Source organism: Canis lupus, chromosome 21 (assembly GCF_048164855.1).
Source record: "Canis lupus baileyi chromosome 21, mCanLup2.hap1, whole genome shotgun sequence".
NCBI classification, from domain to species: domain Eukaryota; kingdom Metazoa; phylum Chordata; class Mammalia; order Carnivora; family Canidae; genus Canis; species Canis lupus.
The window spans coordinates 3,686,648-3,708,002 of NC_132858.1; the positions used below are offsets into that span (position 1 = coordinate 3,686,648).

The window sequence follows — 21,355 nt, forward strand, 5'->3', positions numbered from 1 at the left end:
ACAAAAACTTTGAGATAGTAAAACATTTGTCAGTTAAGCCACTAAGTTTTGGAGCAATTTGTTTTGCAGTGATAGATACACTCAGATATAAATTCCTAGGATATATTCGACCATGTGGAAGCCTCATGCTATTTACAAATTTGAGGATTCACAGATATTAGCTCATATCCTTTCTCAAGAACCTACAACATCTCCTCCCACTCCTTTTCCTTTTATATTTTAAGGAAACATAATACCAAACTATAGTGACAGTTACACTTTCTATTTTATTCTGCCTCCTGTGTTGTGAGCATTTCCAAACTCATTAACTATTCTTCAAAGCATTCTTTATTCCTAGCACCTCTTCAGCAGCCCGTTATAGGAGTGTACCCACGTTAATTTAGTCACCCCTCTCTCTTATGTTTTGAGCTTAAGGGAGGGTTTTAACTCCTTGGGTCATGTCTATTAGCACTTCCTGACCCCATCAAGCTGGGCTTACAGGAGGAGTATGAGGTAGGTAGAAGGCAGGATCATCTGTGTCTAAGTCTCCTGATGTCACATCAAGTCTGTACCACTTCCTAGCTATGTGTCCTTAGGCTTGTTGCTTAACACTCCTAGGCCTCAGTTTCCCCTCCTGAACAGTTGGAATAGTAACCACACCTACCTGAGTTTTTAGAGGCATAACCTGGAGTTAATCCAAGTAAAACAGTACAGTATCTGATAAATTTTAGGGTATGTGGACACAAGCCAGACCACAATATCCTCACACACACACCCTGCTCCTCGTTGGGTCCTGGTCCATGGTACATTATATCAACTCTTGTCCCAGACTCCAGCTGACTTCCAATCAAAAGCACCTTGGCTTTCCTCCCATCAGTCCGCTCTCCATGAACCTGTGGTGACCCTGGCTCTGGCATCCTCCATAATCCTGCAACCATCACACCTGCTCTAGCTGTGTGGCCCTGGGCACGTCCATCCTGTCTCTGGGCCTCAGCTTCCTCATTTGCAATATAAGGAGAGGGCTAGATTGGGAGGCCCACGAAGGATTGCCCACCTCTAAACTCTAGACTATTCCCTCTTTTTTCAAAGGCTCTTCAGTTTCAACTGTGCAGAGTACAACCAGAGCTTTAAAGAGCTGACCAAAGCAAAAAGAATTGGAAAACACTTTATTTGCTATAACATGTGTGCTGAGACTTGTCCTCAGCATCCTGGAGTGTATCAAATACTAGCATAGTGTTTGTTTACAGGTGTATGAAAATCTGGGTGATGAATTGGAGTTTCTCATCTCTGGTCCCTTATAAAGAACTCGGTCCCCCATGCCCCCACCCCACCAGATACTGCTGCTCTGACCTCTAGCCTGGGAGAAGGAGGGGGCTCTTTGGGAATAGCCCTCAGAGCTGACCCTGGAGAATCTCCCAGAGGTCTTGGTATGGCTATGGGTGCCCCTCCTGCAGAAATCCCTGGGGAGACTGTTCCAGGCTTCTCCGCAAATCCAACCCACAGGTTCAGTTCCTTGGCACTGAAAGCACTGCTAGGGAAGAAAGAGTCCACTTCTGGGCTCCTGATTGGCCTCTCCCCATCCAGGCTTGAACTCTGGACTAGCCCCAGCTAGGGCGAGGTTTCAGGAACTGCAGGGCTCTGTGGCCCTGGGAATGACAAACCAGAAGAAAAAGCTCCTCCCCACTCCCAGCACTTAAACCTTCTCACACCAGCCCCCAATTTCTAGGACTTCAACTCCTAGGGTGCCTAGACCAGGAGATACTCCTAGGGTATCCCACCAGGAGAAGGAGGAGATGGTAGTATTTCAGGTCCAAAAAAAGGCTGTGTGACCTTGGGCACATCACATGGCTTCTCTGGCCACTGTCTCCTTTATCTAAAAAGTGGAGTGATAATCCGGATTTTGAATGACCATGAAGTCAAAATAAGATAATGGCTGTGACAGGGCCTGGTAGAGTGCTGGGCAGCAGCGATGACTTTCTTTTCCTGGTGAAATGCCGGGTCAGCTGGTCAGCCAAGAGAGGCAACTGCCAATGGTAAGGGAGGAGATGCCTATGTGCTGAGGCTGCCACTTCAGCCCAAGGAAGGGGCTAGCTCAGCTCCCAGGGATGCCTTAGAAGTGGATTTGAGCAGAGGAGAGCAGGGGGAAGGCCAAGAGTAGGTGGGGGCTGGGATCCACACCCAGCCCTTGTTGGTCTGCTGCCAATAACGCTGGTTTGTGCTCCCCACCCTCCAGGCAGGCCAGCCCCAGGGCAGCTGAGAGGCTGTCAGGGCCCAGCTTCCCTCTGGTGGGGTGCTCCATCACAGGGGGCTGTAGAGGGGCAGGTTGGGCTGAGGGGCTGGGCAGTAGAGTGTCGAGATTGCAGGAAGGCCTCAGCAGGCTGGAGCCAATGGGTGAGGCTGACTGGATGGGGCTAGGGGACAGTTGGGCAGGAGGTGCGGTGAGCTCAGTGGAGCCAAGTGACAGAGAGGGCAAAGGGGACAGGGGGAGGCTAGGTGAACTATGAGGCTGTGGATCTGGAGAGAGCCGGTGAGCCAAGGGAGAAGAGACTGGGGTCTGAAATAGGCCCAGCTGCTCCTGGCAGCCATGTTGTCCGTGGGGCACAGGGTCCGGGGGCTGTTGGGTCTGGGCCCAGCGGCCAGGGGTCACTGGAGCCAACCAGGTGGCACAGTCCATCCGGCACCGGCACTCATGGGCATGCAGGGTCCGGCTCCACCACAGCAGCTCCGTCTGCAGGGCCTGGATTTCCTTCCGCAGCACATGGTTGTGTTTCTCCAGTGTCTCGTGCTGCTGGGGGCAGAAGCAGATGGGTGGGGAAGGGGATGTCAGCCAGCATCCAGAGCCCAGCATGAGTCCTGTCCCCTGTCTCCAGAGTCCTTAACTTAGGGAGAAAGATACTGCTGCCATCCAAATGTCTGAACTAGGGCCCCTTGGCTCCTCTCTGGCCAACTCTGCACAACTACCCAGCCCACCCTGTCCATTCTACCCCTGAGGCCATTCTACCAGGGCTCAGATTGGCCTGCTGTGCATCCTTGCCACCAGTTCCCTAAGCCAGCTGGTCTCTACCAAGCCAGCCAAGTCCACTCACCTGAGAACCCCACCAGCCTCCTAACTGGGGCGCCTCTGAAACCACTCTGTTTTCTTGGCCCAGAGGAACCATTTGGCAATTATATCATCAACTGAACATTAAAGTCCTTTAAAGACTTCCCCGCCTCCCTGGGCACAGCTGCCCCAGCTCACACCACCAGCTTGATCTCTCTGACTTTTCCAGCTCCCCTTAACTTTCTGTCCCTCAAGTGAACTCTGCTTCCTCACCACATTTCCCATCTCCTCTACCTGGACACTGCCAGCACCTTCTCCCCTGGCCTAATCCTGAACTTGTCATGACAACCTAGAGGTCATTCTGTCTTGCACACCTCTAGGCTGCTTCATGCCACTATCAGACCTCCCCAGTGCCCAGAACTTATTCACTGAGGCACTGTGAGAGGAGCCCAGAGTAGTATTTCACAGGGTGGCAGCACTGGTATGTTCTATTCGGCACCCCTGAATCAGCATCTGGTAAGCTCTGTTCTTCTGGACTCCAGGTTCTGAGAACCCACTGAGAGTTAGCATGCAGCTCAAAACAACCATTTATACTGACAGCAATGAAAGAACTTTTTTTCCACAGCAACTAAGGCTGAGTGACTTCCTCTGGTTCCCTTCCCAACCTCATCCCTTTTGTGGACAATTGTTATTTATTTTTTTCTTTTTTTCATGTATTTGAGAAAGAGAGAGAGACTGCGTGGGTGCGTGCGTGTGTGCGGGGGTGGGGTGGGGCAGAAACGCAATCTCAAGCTGACTCCTTGTCTAGCACAGGGCCCTAGACTCCAGGCTTCATGCGGGGCTCCGCCTCACAGCCCATGAGATCATGGCCGGAGCCGAAACCAAGAGCCAGATGCTTATCTGACTGAGCCCTTCCAGGACAGTTTTTAAACAGAGAACCCACAAGGGTGTTTTATGTAAAAATGCTGCTTAGGGCATGAACTCAAAGTTCTTTTTTTTTTTAACTCAAAGTTCTAACAGGCCTCAAAGCCACTAGCAGCCCGACTTCCAGGCTGGTCTCTGCAAGGGGAATGATGTTTTTAAAACATTATCACTAGGTCACCAATCACCTAAATTTTCCAAAGGCTTCAATTTACCTGCAGAAACGGAATCACTTGATGGTTCCCTCCTTCATTCATTTGCCACCTCCAGGCTGCTCAAAGGTCACCTCCTCAGGGAAGGCCTCCCCAGTTAGGTTTCCATCACTCCCCCCGCCCTCCCTTGCCTTGTCCCTGCTGCATTTGGCCCCACACCACTTATCACCAGCTGACATTCCCCAATCCCTCATGGATAATTTATTTGTCTGTCTGACTCCCCAATGAAAATACAAGCCCTAGAGAGTGTGGGGTAGGCTTTTGTCTGCTGCGTTCACAGATGTATCACGGATGCTTAGAACTGTACCTGTCACACAGGAGACACTCAATAGGCCTTTCCGGAAGGAATGAACACATGAATGCATGAAGTCTCTACCCCTGCCAGGCAGGCATTATCCTGGTCCTCACTCATACAGTGTACTAGGTGCTGCTTCCTCATGTCCAGGCCAACCCTACTTCATTTGCTGGCAATGCTTTTTCTTACCTTCAATCGTTTGGAAAACTCCTATGCGTCCTTCAAGACCAGCTCAGACTCCCTCTCTGTCATCACTTTGATGCCACTACCTGTGTGTTGCCCCAGCTATGTGCTCCTAGAGCACTTTCTTTTGACACCAGCATCTGCTCCACAGGGCATGACTGAGTTCCTTCTCTTTTTTGGGCACTGTTTCAGGTGATGGAGAAAAGGAAAGAGCAGGAGCACATAGTTCCCTGACTTCATGGCACTTCCAGTCTGGTGAGGAAGACAAGCAACGGACCTCTACACATGTAATCAAAGTTCAGGCCTAAGAAGAAAAGTAGAGCAGAGTAATAAGTACTCAGCTCTTTAGATCACGTGGCTTAGAAAGGCACTTCTGCAGAGGTAATGTTTAAACCAAACAGCTGGAAAGAAGGGAGGATCTAGCCAGACTGTGGTCTGAGGATAGAGGGGAGAGTCTCTGCAGAGGCCCTGGGCTGGATGTGCTTGCTCAGTGAAAGAACAGGGAGAAGAGGATGTGGGCCGTTAGGGGAGGAGGGTGGATGGGGGGGCCTCGCAGACAGGGCAGAGCCTTAGGCATGGAGGGCTGGGAATTTCACTCATAAGCTAAGGCGCTAAGGCGTATGCAGCCTTCCCAAGGGCCAGGTCCTAAGCCCAGCTCTTAATCCTTTCCCTGGGATGGAACCAGTGATGTCCTTTCTCTCTGCCCAGAGGAAGAAGAAAAGCTCCAAGGGTCAGGTTACCATCCAAGGTCAAGTTACCATCCAAGATTAAGAGGCAAGTATAGTGGAGCCCTCCTGCACCCCTACTGGGCTCTTTTACCTCCTTTAGCCTCCATGAGGGTCCTGCCAGTGGGCAAGGATTATTGTTCTGGTTTTTTGGATGAGGACGGTGAAGCTCAGCGAAGGAAGTGACTTGTAGCTACAAATGCCACGGCTGGGACTCTAAAGCCAGCCCATCTTAACCTGAACCAGTTTCTCATAGGGTGCATGCTTGTCTCCTCTCCCTAGATCTGGGGCGCCTCAAGTACAGGGCTGGGCCGCAGACACACCTCTGTGTCCCTAGAGCCCAGTGCATGTCAGCACCTCTCTCAAACTCAGGTGACCTGGAAACATACAGCAATGGAGGGGGAGCTGCTCACATGGAGTTAGGGATGGAGAAGAGGGGACCAGGCCAGGTAAGGGGAGACAGGGTAGGGAAAGGACCCCACCTGGTGCAGGGCATCTGCCTTGTCTGTGTGCTTCTGCCGGCTGCGCTGGGCGGCTGCGCGGTTCTTCTGTTTCTTCTTCAGCCTCTGATGCTCCTCGGGGTCCTGCAGGGTGTGAGGCAGAGGGCTCAGGGGTCCTGGCAGGTGCTGTAAAGCTACACCCTTCCCAGTTCAATTCCCTGAAGGTCTCCTTTCTCCTAGAGGTCTCCTCTGGCAGCTCCCTGGGCACCCACATGCAGCATCGCTCGCATGGCACACCTTTGTGGAAACACCTGCCTCACCCACACGTCCTGCTTACAGCTCACGATGGGGAAGGACAAACGGAGAAGCCCAAAGCCTCAATGGGAACGCAGACAGAACTGACTTGACACCCACACTCTCCTTAGCAGCCATCTGGCTCTGGGAAAATCACTCCCTTCTCTGAGCCCAGCTGCCTCATCTGTACAGAGAGGCACTGGTGCCTTCCTCACAGGCCATAAAGCAGCCACGAGCTTATCATTAAGGGTAGGGCCATGGTCTGGTTCAGCTCCATGAGCCCGTGCTCAGCTCTGACCCAAAGCTGATATTCAGTTACTCAATGAATATTTATTCAGCAACTACTATGTGCCAGGTGCTGAGCTAGGGGGACAGAAGAGCAAATAAAACAGGCAAAAATGCATGAGTGGACTCAGAGCTTCCCAGAGGTGCCCTCCCAATTCCCTGGACCCCACATTAGGAGATCCATGAAACTTACACAAAATATTTAACCTAAATGCCCAAAGTTTTGGAAGGTCAGGCAAGAGAGAATGTTGGAGACCCCACAGTCCAAATCCCCCTCCTCTATGTCACTCTGGGGCTGTATTCTGACTGTAGGGAGCTCAGGCAAGACCTTGCCCTCCCTGGCTGAAAACCCTATGCTGCTCATGGTCACAACAGGCCCATTCCAGGTGCTGGAAGTGCCAAGACACTAGAGCCTGGGGGAAAGACTTGCAGTGGATAGCAAGGGGTGGGATTCTGGTCCTTGGGTCCTAGATGAGGAGCAGGGCCTCCAAGGGGAGCCAAGGTAGAGAATTTGGGGAGGGGAGAGAATGCTCCCATAAGGGCAATGAGGGAAGGGTTAGGGTTAGGAGACACATTATTCAGGAGGCTGCATTCTACACTGGAGCCTGGCTATGCAATTTGAGAGCCAGAAAGCCCTCATTTCAATCACCTGGAGAAACTGAAGCCCAGAAAGGGGGTATGTGGAGCCCACAATCACACCACCTCTATGTACAGAGCAGGGACTAGAAGCTCTGACCACATCCCTCCCTGCCTGGGAACTGGGGATATTTGGCCCCTTCTCATCCCCTGTCCCTGGTTCCCTGTACTCACCGTCCTGGGCAGAAGCTCATTGTCCCTGCAGAGGTGCATGGCTCAGGCAGGGGGTGGGCAGAGGCTCGGTTCAGGTATCCCTCTGTCACTGTGACCTCCCAGTGCCCTCTGGGGGCCCAAGGAAGTGGCAGCTCTTTTAAATCCCTGGTGACCACTCCGCCCCCAGCAAACCCAGTTTCAGTTTCTTCTAAAGCCACTGGCTGCTCAGAATCCCTGGCTCGGGTTGGCTCACGTGGCTGGAATTTCCTAACACGAACTGGCCTTCCGGTTGGGCCCCTTCTCTGAAAGGAGAACAACAAGGGATAATGGCCAGAGGAGGCGAGACCAAAATCCTGTTACCAGGAGGGTGTTCTGGGGGAGGGAGGGCAGGCTGCCAGGTGCAAAGCCAAGAGGCAAAGCTGATGGGGAACCGAGGGCTCATATGGGACATGGGAGAGCCTCTGGGCTCTGGAATTATAGGAATCCAGGGGCAGCCCCGGTGGCTCAGCAGTTTAGCACCGCCTACAGCTCAGGGCATGATCCTGGAGACCTGAGATCGAGTCCCACGTCAGGCTTCCTGCATGGAGCCTGCTTCTCCCTCTGCCTGTGTCTCTGCCTCTCTCTCTCTCTCTCTCTCTCCTCTCTGTGTATTCTCATGAATAAATAAATAAAATCTTTAAAAAAAAAAAAGGAATCCAGGTTCACAGCCCATCTCTGGCCCGTTGGAGCTGTGCTGTTTTGAGAATGTGATTCAACCTCTCTGAGTCTTAGTTTCCTCATCTCTGAAGGATGTAGGGGGATGGCACAAATATCTACTCACAGCTTCATGTAGGAACCAAGCAAGATAATACAACCACCTCCAAACCCTCTGAGCCCATGTTGAGGCGAGTGTGCAAAAATAAGCAATGCCCCTTAAATAGGAGAACAGATGGATAAATTACTGTGTTTTCATTCAACAGACCACGCAGCAGTAGAGAGAGTGATGTCTAGCAGTTAGGAGAACAGCTTCCAAGCTATGTGACTTGGGTACATAATTTCACCTTTCTATGCCTTTGTTTTCAAATCTATAAAGTGGGGATGAAAATAATTCTGTCGTGAACATGAAGTGAGTTGAGGCAGGCAAGGCGCTTGCAACTATGCCTGGTGCAGAATAAAAGTTCAACAAACAGGGGCGCCTGGGTGGCTGCAGTCTAGACCTGCAAAGGGCTCAGGTCACAATCCCAGTGTTCTGAGGTGGAGCCCTGCATTGGCTTCCCCGCCCAGCGAAGAGTCTGTTTCTACCTTTCCCTCTGCTGCTCACCCTGCTTATGTTCTCTCTCTCTCGAATGAATAAATTAAAAAAAAAAAAAGAATTCAACAAATATTTGCAATTTTGATCTGGTGGGCAATTCAAAGGTGCACTTAGCATCATGCCTGAGAGTCTGTCATGTCCAGTTGTTTGAAAAACACAAGCTGCAACGAAATCTGAACAACATCATTTCTGTAGGGTTTAATAATATGGATATGTATATATGTAATAAAAGTCTAAAAAATATGCATGTGAATGAGAAATACAAAATTCAGAACGTGGTGGTGTGGGGCAGGGTGCACCAAGGGGGACACACAGGGATTTCAGTTATGTCTGTGGTGTTTTGTAGCTTAAACTCTATGGTAAAATTATTATCCACATGTTGGGGTATACCTGAACTGTTTCCTAATAAAAACCTCTATTAACGACCTAGCAAGGCCTGAAACCTCAGGCAAACCCGCATGGTGTTTTCTCTAACAGAGACCATGCTTGGACGGGACATCTGTTTGGGAGACAGAGGAGCCAGTAACCCCAGTTGGAACATAGTAACTAGATGTGCAGTGCCCAGGGTTCCGTGGTCTGGTGACTAGAGCACCTGGGGATAGTGCCTGAGTCCTCAGGGCTCATGGCTGATGCTGTGAGATCACAGGGATGGCAAATAGTGTAGATGTGATTTTCCAATAGGTAATGGTGTCCTGCAATGCTGTGTGGAGGAGTTCACAGCTGCTGCGTCCGAGCTTCTTAGGAAAGAGCCCTGCAGGTGAGTGGCAGCATCTGCCATGCCACGATTGATTAGTGATGTCTGTCCTGAGCAGGGCATGGAGAGTGACCACCGGCTTGCTCTGCCTGGAATTGGGCAGGCAACTGCTCTAGGCTTTAGAGTCAGACTTGACTCTGATACTTGGCACTTAAAGGTCGATGACCAGGAGCCTCAACGTTGTCACATGTACACTGCAGATGACAAAGAGACCGTACCCATTTTACAAAGTTGTTTTGAAGATGGAAAAGAATGAGCCGGGCAGCCCTGGTGGCTCAGCGGTTTAGTGCCACCTTCAGCCCAGGGCGTGATCCTGGAGACTCAGGATCGAGTCCCATGTCGGGTTCCCTGCATGGAGCCTGCTTCTCTCTCTGCCTGGGTCTCTGCCTCTGTCTCTTTCTGTGTCTCTCATGAATAAATAAATAAAATCTTAAAAAAAAAAAAAGGGGGGGGATCCCTGGGTGGCACAGCGGTTTGGCGCCTGCCTTTGGCCCAGGGTGTGATCCTGGGGACCCGAGATTGAGTCCCATGTCGGGCTCCCGGTGCATGGAGCCTGCTTCTCCCTCTGCCTATGTCTCTGCCTCTCTCTCTCTCTGTGACTATCATAAATAAATAAAAAATTAAAAAAAAAAAAAGAATGAGCTGAGAAGAAGCACTTTGTATATTGTAAAGTGCTTCCCCCTAGAATCCGTTCCCAGTAGTGAGATTTGTGAGAACACAGGATTAACGAAGGCTCATCATTTTAAATGCCCAGGTGGGTGGATTTGGCATAACAGTTGGGCCTGGCCCTCCTTGCTTGAAAGGAGCCTGGGAGCAGAGACTACAGTGGAGCACCCCCATTCAGTGGGCTGCCTCAATTTCTCTGGATGATTTTTGTTTCTCGGAAACCAAGAGGGCCAGGTCATCTTGCCTGAGGCAGGCACCTAAGGGACTCATTAAACCAGTCCATGAGCTCCACAGGGAAGGATCTGGAGAAGCCACACACATGATACAACCAAGAAAAAAAGAATCTGTGTGGCAGGGGGCCAGTGGCTAGGGCCCAATTACTCTCCACCTCAGCCCCCAGCCCCAGGCTTGGACCTCCTGTCTTTTCCTCTGCAGACTCTAGCTTTGGGTGGAAAGGACACAGTCAGCAGTCAGCAAGTGTGCCTTTGGCCCCTCTCAGGAGGCTACAGCCCTGGAGGAAGTCTGGAGGAGGCAGCGTTTATGGCTTGCTCTCCCTGAGGAGTGGCAGGGATGAGGGACACGGGATGGGTAATGTTTAACCATGAATGGCTGTGCATGGCTTCCCCAAGGGGTGGACAGCCTCCCATGCTGGCAGGGCAGGCTTTGGGGTCATGCGGTCCAACCTCTTACTTAGAAGGTGATAAGACTAATGCCTGGAGAGACTAATGCCAGGTGGCCTGGAGGGAGGCGGCAGGGCTGGAGGGAGGACACACCTCTCTTGTCCACAGGCAGTGTGGAAGGGCCTGATCCTCCAGTTTATTTTTTTTTATTATTTTTATTTTTTAAGATTTTATTTATTCATGAGAAATCTACAGAGAGAGGCAGAGCCATAGGCAAAGGGAGAAGCAGGCTTCCTGTGGGGAGCCCAATGCAGAACTCGATCCCAGGACCCAGGGATCATGACCTGAGCCGAAGGCAGATGCTCAATCACTGAGCCACCCAGGTGCTCCTGATCATCCAGTTTAAAGCCAGCAGCCCCCAAGGGTGAAGGCTGGGAGGCCTCCCTAAACCAGAGTTACAGAGTGAGCTCTTGGGCAACAAAGTCATTACCCTTCTCACCCTCTGAAGTATCCCCAGGGTCTCAAACACTGCCTCCGCATAATAGGTGTTCAGCTAATGAATAAATGAATACAAGTCCTGCAGACAGCTTGCCAGAAACCCCAAAAGCCTTCTTGATGAGTAAAGAAATTTCTGAATTACTCATTCCTACTGGGCCTGCCCTGGCTTCCTGGGGTGGGGGGAACTCTCCTTGACCAACCTCCTTATTTTACTGGTGAGGAAACTGAGGCACAGTGAGGATGCAGTCACACAGCTGGTTTGGGAGAAGCCCATCTCAGTTCCTTTCCACACCTTCCAGGCTTGGAGAGATGCTGGGGATCTCCAGATGTCCAGGAATGAGGATTCTCTTTCTAGGTCTCCCCACCCTGTGTACCCCTTATTTGAGGCCTGGTATTCTTGGGGGAGCTTCAGCTGGTGGATAGCAGAGAAAGAGACCAAGAGGCTGCTAGTGGGACTGAGGCTATCGACTTCCCACTTGCAACTTAAGAGCTAAACCTCAGCTGGTACAAGCCCACAACCCACCGGGGTGTAAGACACACACCCAGCAGGTCAGCTGGCAGGGTGGGACAGGGAGTCTATGGCCGCAGAGGGCACTTCCTACTGGGGAGATCTTTCCACTGAAGAAACTCTTTAGCAAGGACATCGGAGGGTGGACAGGCTCCATCCTGGGACCTGGAACTTGATCTCGGGCAAGTCATTTAACTCTTCATGCCCCTCTCTCAAATGGGCATAATAATATAAGGATTTGATGAAGTAATAGTTGCAAAGGGCTAGAACAGCGCCCGGCAACAGAGAGTCACATAAACATCTGTTAAACTTCTAACAAAGGCACTCAATAAATATTTGATAAATTTTTGTTCACCCAACCAAAGGCTTGTATTTTATTTCATTATTATTTAAGAAAAAAATGGTGGAGTACACGATGGATGACTTTTTTTTTCCAATATAATATATTTTTAGTGGGAAAAAAGTGTTGGTGCCCATGTGTAAGCAGAAGCACTTAATATTTGATGAAAATTGCTCAAAATTTCTCATGCTTATAAAGGAGTATCATCAATAGGAGGATTCTTGGTTTTCTAAATGATCTAAACTCAAGCTTAAGTTACTGACAGACAAGTCTAGAGTGTACCAGCTTCATGCACAGCTGGATCACAATGCCCAAACAATTTCCTCAAGAGCCAGTGTCTCATCCTCACTGTTCTAGTAAGATGACCATGAGGAGAGTGCATCCCTCCACCTCTGCCACTTTCCCAACAAAGGGCCAGAACTTGGTTTGGCTTAAATCATGTAGCTATTCCTGATCAGTTACTGTGGCCAGGAGATAAAGTAAGATAGGCAAGGCTGGGGTCCCCGCCCATCCTGGAGCCTAGGAGGAAGGGTCAGCCCTAGGGACTAGGGGTGAGGGAAGGGCAACCCCCAAAGGCTGTTGGCAGAAGAGGGAACGGATACTGGGCTGATGCCACCACCTTGGCTCAAATTCAGATATGAGGAAGCTGCTCCTAGCAGTATATCCCTTTGCAGAGTCGCATCCCCAGGTGGGATGGACTCAATGCCCCCATGTGTCTCTGACACCGACCCTACACCCTCTTTCCATTGTTTCACAGGGACCCATGGGTGAGAAAGCAGAGGCTGGGCAAGGGGAAGACTCCAGATGAAATGAATGCTGTGCAGGGATTAGGGCCGTGACATTGTGGGGACTCCCCAGGGCAGAGGGAGGAGAGGACTGACTTTCACTTCAGCACAGTACCCTGTGAGTGCTCCACAAGCTGCAATCTGCAAATATCCAGGCTTCCCAGGAACCAGGTGACTTCCCCAGGGTTCTGTGACGCTGTCACTGATCGGTTGTTAGTAGGAGCTGCTATATGTGTCCATCCTTCGTCCTGCCGGGCCCTTGGCTGCCCCCAAAGCTTTGTGCTGCTGATTCTCGGCTATTCCTTTCACATACACATCTTTCCAGGAAACTGATTCAAACTTTTGGAAGTGGTCAGGGAGTATAAATAATAAACAACTGAGTGCTAGAGCCTAGAGTCAGCAAGCCGCCCAGGGTTCTGCAGGATGTGACCCTGGTGACAACAGCTCCTGGGTTTTCCAGGTGGTCCTAGTCCCAGGCAGTCTAAGGTTTAAATCCCTGCACTGCCACTTCCAGCTGTGTGACCTTAGACATGGCCCATGGTTTCTTTGGGTCTCAGTTTCCTTGTCTGTAAAATGAGAATAATACCCTCTTTTGCCAGAGCAGTCTCAATGAAACCACATATGGAAAGCAGTCACCCACTGGGTGGCTCAGTGGGTTGAGTGTCCAACTCATGGTTTCGGTCAGGTCATGATCTTGGGATCATGGGATCAAGCCCCGCATCAGGCTCTGTGCTCAGAGAGGAGTCTGCTGGAAATTCTCTCTCTCTCTCTGCCTCTCTCTGCCCTTCCCCCAACCCCCCCCCCACACACACACACTCTTTCTCTCTCTCAAAATAAATAAAAATAAAATATTTTTTAAAAAGAAAGAGAGAAAGCAGCCATCAGTAAGTTCCCTCTTGGCCCAGTGTCCCTGGCTGGCTCTCCCTTGTGATGTCACCACTCCACTGTCCACTGCAGATGGCAGAGAAGCCCAGGCTGGGTACCCTGCTAAGATCCTAGATACCGGAGAGGAAGGACTGTCACCTTGACCTTTGAGGGAGGCTTTTCACTCCTCAAATGGCTCTCCCTCATTTTGGCTTTGGTGTGGGTTCCTATAAAGGCTCAGAGAGGCAAGAAGGCCTTACCTGGAGGCTGGTGGACGGAAACAGCCAGCCAGGGTCACGAGCAAGAGCCCGGAGGGCTGGAGAGGGGTAGGACACAAAATCCCACTTCAGTGTGGCCGGTGTCTCCCAAACAGGAGACGAGAGAGTGCTTGCCTAGCTGACCCATCCCAGGTGCTGCACCAAGGGCACCAAGATCTTTGACAAGTCATGATCAGAATATTCTAGACTGGCCATCCAGCCTCTTTGCTTTATCTGTGGGGAAATTAAGGTTCGGAGAGAGGAAGGGACTCGGCCCAGGGCAAGGACATGGCGGAATCAGGCTGAGAGGTTCTCTTACCTTCACACTCCTCTGGATCCAACTCACGGCTCCTGGCTCCGGAGCAGAAATAATGAGGGCACAGAGCACCCTCGGGAGAATAGGGCACGTACCCCCTTCCTGTGGAGGAAACCTGCTATGGGTCTGCGGGGGGGAAAAATGAGGCACCTATGAAGATGGGGCCTCCCACAGGTCCTGGGCTGAAAGGGGATCCCCATGCAGAACAATGGTCAGGAAAGGCTCCCAAGAAAACCGGATCCATCCACAGCTCACGTGCCACAGGCACGAGGCCTCGGGCAGCCAGGTGCCCTCTCCGGGGCCCAGTTTTCTTTTTTCTTTTTTTTTTAAGATTTTATCTATTCACTCATGAGAGACACAGAGAGAGAGACACAGGCTGAGGGAGAAGCAGGCTCCATGCAGGGAGCCCAACGTGGGACTTGACCCCAGGACTCCAGGATCACACCCTGGACCTAAGGCAGGCGCTCAACATCTAAGCCACTCAGGCCCTGGGGCCCAGTTTTCCCATATGGCCAGTGAAAGACTGTGATAACCCATCTTCCTGGGCCCCTCTTGCTGTGGCTGGAGGCTGGGGCCAGCCTGATGCCTTCCGGGAGATGATCACCTTGTAGCCAGAGGAGACTGCCATTTGAGACAACAGAGGCTTTCTATCAGGCAAAGGGACTTCAAACTGAGGGTGGGTATCCAGGCACGGGAGGCCTTGGCCCTCTCCTGGCCTTGCCATCTGCCCAGCTCCCACTGTAGGCCTCAGCTCCCCCGCTGTACAACTGGGGGTAGGGAGGTACACAGGAGATGCCCTTTTCAGTGTTGGCTTGGTCTGGGAGTTGGTATCTGTCAGATCTCAGCAGCAGAGGTGGGGGCCAGGCCTGCCTTGGTCTGGAGGCCAAGAAGCCTGATAGTTAAGAACAAGGCTAACAACAGCTAGGAAGCACTTAATGGACTTCCACCTCTGTCTCTTTGACTCAGCAGATATTTACTGAGCATCTACTATGTGGCAGCCCTGCTCTAGGTTCTGGGAGACATTTGTTTAAAGAAAAAAAAAAAGGTGCACCTGGGTGGCTCAGATGGTTAAGCATCTGCCTTGGATTCAGGTCCTGATCTTGGGGCTCTGATATTGAGCCCCTCATCAGGCTCCCTGCTCAGCAGGGAGTCTGCTTGTCTCTCTTTGAGAGAGAGAGAGAGAGAGAGAGAGAGAGCATGAGGGGGTTCAGGGGTGAGAGGCAGAGGAGGCAGACTCCCTGATGAGCAGAGAGCTCTGATGTGGGACTCCTGAGATCAGGACCTGAGCCGAAGGCAGATGCCCAACCGACTGAGCCACCCAGGCACCCCCTAAATAAAATATTTTTTTTAAAAAGCATTTTAAAAAAATCCAGATCCAATACCAGATGTGGATGATCAGGGGAGGGGGAAATGGAGGAATGTGGTCCAAAGATATCAACTTCCAGTTGCAAGATAACTAAGTACTAGGGATGTAATGTGTGACCCCAGACCTATAGCTAACAGTGCTGCATGAGATATAGGCAAGTTATGAGAAAAAATCCTAAGAGTTCTCATCACAGGAAGAATTTTTTTCCTTTTCCCTTTTCTTCTTTTTTTTTTATTGTATTTATATGAGAAGACGAATATTAGATGGATATTATTAACTCTGGAAGATACAGAAATCAAACCCTCATGCTATATACCAGAAACTTACACTGTGAATTATTATTATATATACAGTCAATTTTTTGCAATAAAACTGGAAAAAAATCCATATCCTTGTCCTTGTGAAGCTTCCATCCTAGAATGGAAGGAGGGGTAGGGGAGAATAAATGTAACAACTTAAGGAAATTATATAAGCCGGCAGGGACGCCTGGGTGGCTCAGTGGTTGAGCATCTCCCTTTGGTTTGGGGCATGATCCTGGGGTCCTGGGATTGAGTCCCACATCAGGCTCCCTTCATGGAGTCTGCTTCTCCCTCTGCCTGTGTCTCTGCCTCTCTCTGTATCTCATGAATAAATAAATAAAATCTAAAAAAAAAATACACACACACACACACACACACACACGGGCTGGCAGAAGGCCTAAGTGTCTTGGGGTATGCAGAGCTAAGTAAATGATTTGGGGAATGTGGGTGGGGATTAAGGGGTTTCAAATTTTTTCTTTTAAGATTTTACTCATTTATTCGTGAGAGACACACAGAGAGAGGGGCAGGGATAAAGGCAGAGAGAGAAGCAGGCTCCATGCAGGGAGCCCCACATGGGACTCAATCCCGGGACTCTAGGATCACGCCCTGGGCCAAAGGCAGACGCTTAACCGCTGAGCTACCCAGGCGTCCTAAGGAGTTTCAATTTTAAAAAGTGTGGTCAGGGTGGGCCTTAATAAGACATTTGAACAGCAACAAAAAAATGTTTTGAGACATTGGGAATTTGAACAAAGAATCAAAGAGAGGAAGGTGACAGCGAAGAATGGGTTAGGGGTAGTGGGAATATGCTGGTGTGCTGGGGGATTGATAGGGGCAGGGGAGGAGTAGGTGATGGGGGCAGAGAGTCTCGTGGGCCACTCATGCAGAGCTTATAAGCCCCTGGAGATCCCGGGCTCTAACTCTGGAAGATACAGGGAGCATCCAGCAGGCAGGGGAAGGATTTGAGCAGAGGAGGGACAAAATCTGAGCATAGGATAAAAAAAGTCCCTCTGCCTTGGGGAGAAGGAATAGGAAAATGGGGGATGGAGAGGCTGCTGTAGTGATTGGGCAGGTGGAGCCCCTGGTTTATTGTTAATGAAGTGAAAAGAGTAGCCAAGTAAAGGGACAGCCACTATGCTCCCCACCACCCCATTCACCCTGCCAGGAAACAAGAAGCCTAGGCACAGCCTGGCTCTTGAGGACACCACAGGCACAGATGAGGTGGGCGTGGACATGTTTGTTGGAAATGCTCGGGTTTTCAAGGCCTTCCCTGCACCCCTAAGATTCTGGACAAGGCTGATGATGCCACGTGCCCTTGGATAGATGACAAAGGCGTGTGTAAACAGCTTGTTTTGTCATCTGTCAGTTAGAGAGGATAACTCCTCTGCCTCCCACTTGAGGCCTGGAACGAGGATGCTTGTACATGTGAGGCATCTGGCTGTGGCCAGTACCTTGTACACACCCACTGGGGACGAGGCCTTTTCTGGATACGTAAGGTTTACAGGAAGATAAGGGGTGAGAGTCTTAGAACAGGCCAGCGCAGAACTGTGGTCTACAGGCCGTGGCCATTCCTTTTTTTTTTTTTTTTTTTAAATTTCATTTACTTATGATAGTCACATAGAGAGAGAGAGAGAGAGAGAGGCAGAGACATAGGCAGAGGGAGAAGCAGGCTCCATGCACCGGGAGCCTGACGTGGGATTCGATCCGGGGTCTCCAGGATCGCGCCCTGGGCCAAAGGCAGGCGCCAAACCGCTGCGCCACCCAGGGATCCCCGTCATTCCAGTGATTAGGTGGCACCCTCAACCTTCCAGTTCTTTGTTTACGAATTAGTAGGACAAAGCCTACACTTGGGTATGCTGCCACCAAGTGCTAGTTGATGCTCTTGTCATATGCATGTGCTCCACAGATGTATCTCACCAGGGAGAAAAACAAGACTTCTCTTATCAAAACTGTAACTTTAAACAATCTCGACTAACACTGTACTTTAGAAGAATCAAATAGAAAAGTCCTCTAGATATCTTAAAAACAAATATTTATATACGCAAATAAATAAAATACTTAGTATTTTATTGCTTAATGAACAGCAATTTAATTAAAGCAAGGTCTTAAAAAAAAAAAAAAAAAAAAAAGCAAGGTCTTTTCCCCTGCTTGCTGTTGTTCCAGGATGAAAAGAGTTCTGTTACTTTTCTTTGACAATTATAAAGGCAATACACAATATGTATAGCTGAATCAGAAAGGCTGTTCCTCTTAAAATTAAAATTATGTCAGAATTTCCTCTCCAGACTGGGTAAACACATATGCCTTTTTAAAAGGCATCTAGAACTGTATCCTCAAGTTTCAATCCTCTTACTTAGCTTCAAGAAACTCTCCCTTCGAAAGCAGGTTTCACAGCTGTCAGGCTTTGGTATTTCATTTTCCCAAAGCTCTCTTGTGAATATATATATATTCACAATTATATATAGCTACAGCTCTATAGATCTTTCCCAGTTTTCTTCCAAAGGTATTCCCTAAAGATTTTACTTAAGAGCACCCTTTCCTCCTTTAAATGGGGCAAATGAAAACATTGCCTGTCACTCACGAGACCCCTGCACTTGTCTTTAAAAGCCCCTTCACCCCTCCTCTTCACCTTCCAGACTAGATTTCTAGCTATAGGCAATTTTTTTTTATAGGCAATTATTATCTTTTTAAAGATTTTATTTACTATTTATCTTAGAGAGAGAGAGCATCCATGTGTGAGGTGGGGGGCAGAGGTGGAGAAAGAGAGGGAAAGGGATCCCTGGGTGGCACAGCGGTTTGGCGCCTGCCTTTGGCCCAGGGCGCGATCCTGGAGACCCGGGATCGAATCCCACGTCGGGCTCCCGGTGCATGGAGCCTGCTTCTCCCTCTGCCTGTGTCTCTGCCTCTCTCTCTCTCTCTCTGTGAGACTATCATAAATAAATAAAATAAAAATTTAAAAAAAAAAAAAAAAAGAAAGAAAGAGAGGGAAAGAATCTTAAGCAGACTCCATGCCGAGATTATCTCACAGGAGCCCAAACCAAGAGTTTGATACCTAATCAATCAACTGAGCCACCCAGGTGCTCCCAGGCATTTGCTATTCAAAAGTTAAATGTGCACAGAGCTTGCACATTGTTTGTGTTTTTATCAGTATTCATTATAATCCTACTCTGGGGGTGCTGGGAAGCTACAACAGCTTGCACAGGGCAGGGCTTTCATCCTGACATTTAAACAAGGATTTTGGGATCCTGGGTGGCGCAGCGGTTTGGTGCCTGCCTTTGGCCCAGGGTGTGACCAGGGAGACCCTGGATCGAATCCCATGTTCGCCTCCCGGTGCATGGAGCCTGCTTTTCCCTCTGCCTGTATCTCTGCCTCTCTCTCTCTGTGTGTGTGACTATCATAAATAAATAAAATTAAAAAATAAATAAATAAGGATTTTGATACTAGTGATGGTAGTAAAGAAAATTGATCCAGATCTGCTTAACGTAATAATTTTAAGTTTCCCTCAACCTACTCGAGTTAACAATTGAATTGCAGTGATTTTTTCTTTTTCTTTTTTTTAAGATTTTATTTATTTATTTATTCAAGTGAGACACACAGAAAGAGGCAGAGACATAGGCAGAGGGAGAAACAGGCTTCCGACTGGGAGCTTGATGGGGGACTCAATCCCAGGATCATGACCTGAGCCAAAGGCAGACACTCAATCGCTGGGCCACCCAGGTGCCTCAAAATGCAGTGATTTTGGGATCCCTGGGTGGCGCAGCGGTTTGGCGCCTGCCTTTGGCCCAGGGTGCGATCCTGGAGACCCGGGATCGAATCCCACATCGGGCTCCCGGTGCATGGGGCCTGCTTCTCCCTCTGCCTATGTCTCTGCCTTTCTCTCTCTCTCTCTCTCTGTGACTATCATAAATAAATAAAAAATTTAAAAAAAAAAAAAAAAAAAAAAAAAAAAAAAATGCAGTGATTTTCAAACTTCATGACTAGGACTCTCAGTAAGAAGTACCCATGTACATATAAATATCTGGATTTTTCAACGAACATTACTTACCTTTACTTCATGGGCAAAGGCAGTGTCTGTTCTGTTCATTCCACATAATTTTTTTGCTAATGCTGCTAGGTTTAACCATATGAAACTGACAACTTTGCAGTCAAAATGATTAAATATGGGAGATTTCATATGGCTCAACTAATTTGTGACACCGAAGTAGTTTCACATTCTATTTAGTGCGCTGTGATCCTGTAGGAAAATACTGTCTAGTGGGTTATTGTTATTATTATTATTATTTTCAAAACTAAAATGGGATTGAAATGTTTGTTTGTTTTTCACTTGGCAAGACATCTTTCCACACAGGTACGTTATGATCCATCTCACCCTTCCAAAAGCTTCACGGAATCCACCAGCACAATTACCCCAGCTTAGGTAACTGACCCCCACTGAAGGCACTTAGATTTTTTTTTCAATTTCTTGTTGTTCCAAACCATGCCACAGTGAACTTCCTTGTCATAAACGTTCACCTGCCGGTGCTGCAATTTTTGTAGTACAGACTCATGAGGGCAAGATAGCAGGCATCTTGCTCTCTCACTTGCTATCTCAAAGCCTTTGAATAGGAGTTAGGCTCACTTTCTTCCCTTGTGTGTGCTTGGTGGAGGGTGAATAGTACTGAATGAGGGCGCTCAGCCAGGGACCCTGTTCTGTCCGGGGCCCTGTTCACAACCTTCTTCTGCAGGATTGGAAGCTCAGGCTTGCCCCGGACTTCTCCCTCTCTAGACAAACACTAAGGAGAGACCCTGAAAAACAGTACATCTTACATCAACAAACCTCTTAGGGTTGCCAGGAGGATGAAATAGAAAACATGGGGTGCTTTATAAAACAATTCACAGAAATCAGCCATTATCTTCAGCTCAGGCCAGACTTCTTTCCCAAATAGTAGACAGAGCCTACTCTGTGTTGCCTACTCACATTTACCCTGCAGTGGGCTGGGAAGGGTTCAACGGAGAGCAGTAAGCTCAGCTCACCCTTCAGAGTTTACAGTTCGCCTAGTCTCTGCCCTCATTTTCTTCACTTCTTCAGGACTTGAGCGCTAAGGTAAAGAATCAAACTCTTAGACAAAGTCATTCATTTAACAATAGGTATTTGTTGGGGATCCCTCGGTGGGCCAGCGTTTTGGTGCCTGCCTTCGGCCCAAGGTGTAATCCTCAAATCCGCGATGGAGTCCCGGTTTTGGAGTCCCACATCAGACTCCCTGCATGGAGCCTGCTTCTCCTTCTGCCTGTGTCTCTGCCTCTCTCTGTGTGTCTCTCATGAATAAATAAATAAAATCTTAAGAAAAAAAAAAAAGTAGGGGGACGCCTGGGTGGCTCAGCAGTTGGGCGTCGGCCTTCGGCTTGGGGCGTGATCCTGGGATCCGGGGTCAGTCCCGCGTCGGGGTCCTTGCGGGAGGCCTGCTTCTCCCTCTGCCTGTGTTTCTGCCTCTCTCTCTGTCTCATAAATAAAATCTTTTAAAAAATAAAAATAAAAAAATAGGTATTTATTGAGCACCTAACATATGCCAGTCACTGCTAACTAACCATCACCAACAGCTCAATAGTCTCACTGGCAAAATGAAAAACAGTGCTTCTGAAGAGACAAACGACGGG

At 49.3% G+C, this 21,355-nt stretch overlaps 1 protein-coding gene across 4 annotated transcripts; it reads right to left on the reverse strand.

The window, feature by feature from the left end:
• Positions 1-1,128: 1,128 nt before the first annotated feature.
• On the reverse strand, positions 1,129-20,504 carry BATF2 (basic leucine zipper ATF-like transcription factor 2). 4 transcript variants are annotated; one of them, XM_072789830.1, is made up of 4 exons: positions 19,767-20,504; positions 7,185-7,465; positions 5,838-5,939; positions 1,129-2,767 (listed from the first exon to the last, which is right to left on the reverse strand). In XM_072789830.1, the coding sequence occupies exons 2-4, from the start codon at positions 7,221-7,223 to the stop codon at positions 2,090-2,092; spliced, it is 819 nt and encodes a 272-aa protein (XP_072645931.1). In that variant the 5' UTR covers positions 7,224-7,465; positions 19,767-20,504; the 3' UTR covers positions 1,129-2,089. The 4 variants fall into 4 exon arrangements, with proteins under 4 accessions (XP_072645931.1, XP_072645930.1, XP_072645932.1 ...); XM_072789829.1 differs by lacking the exon at positions 19,767-20,504 and adding an exon at positions 14,066-15,043; XM_072789831.1 differs by lacking the exon at positions 19,767-20,504 and having other exon boundaries at positions 1,129-2,764; positions 7,185-9,615.
• Positions 20,505-21,355: the final 851 nt, after the last annotated feature.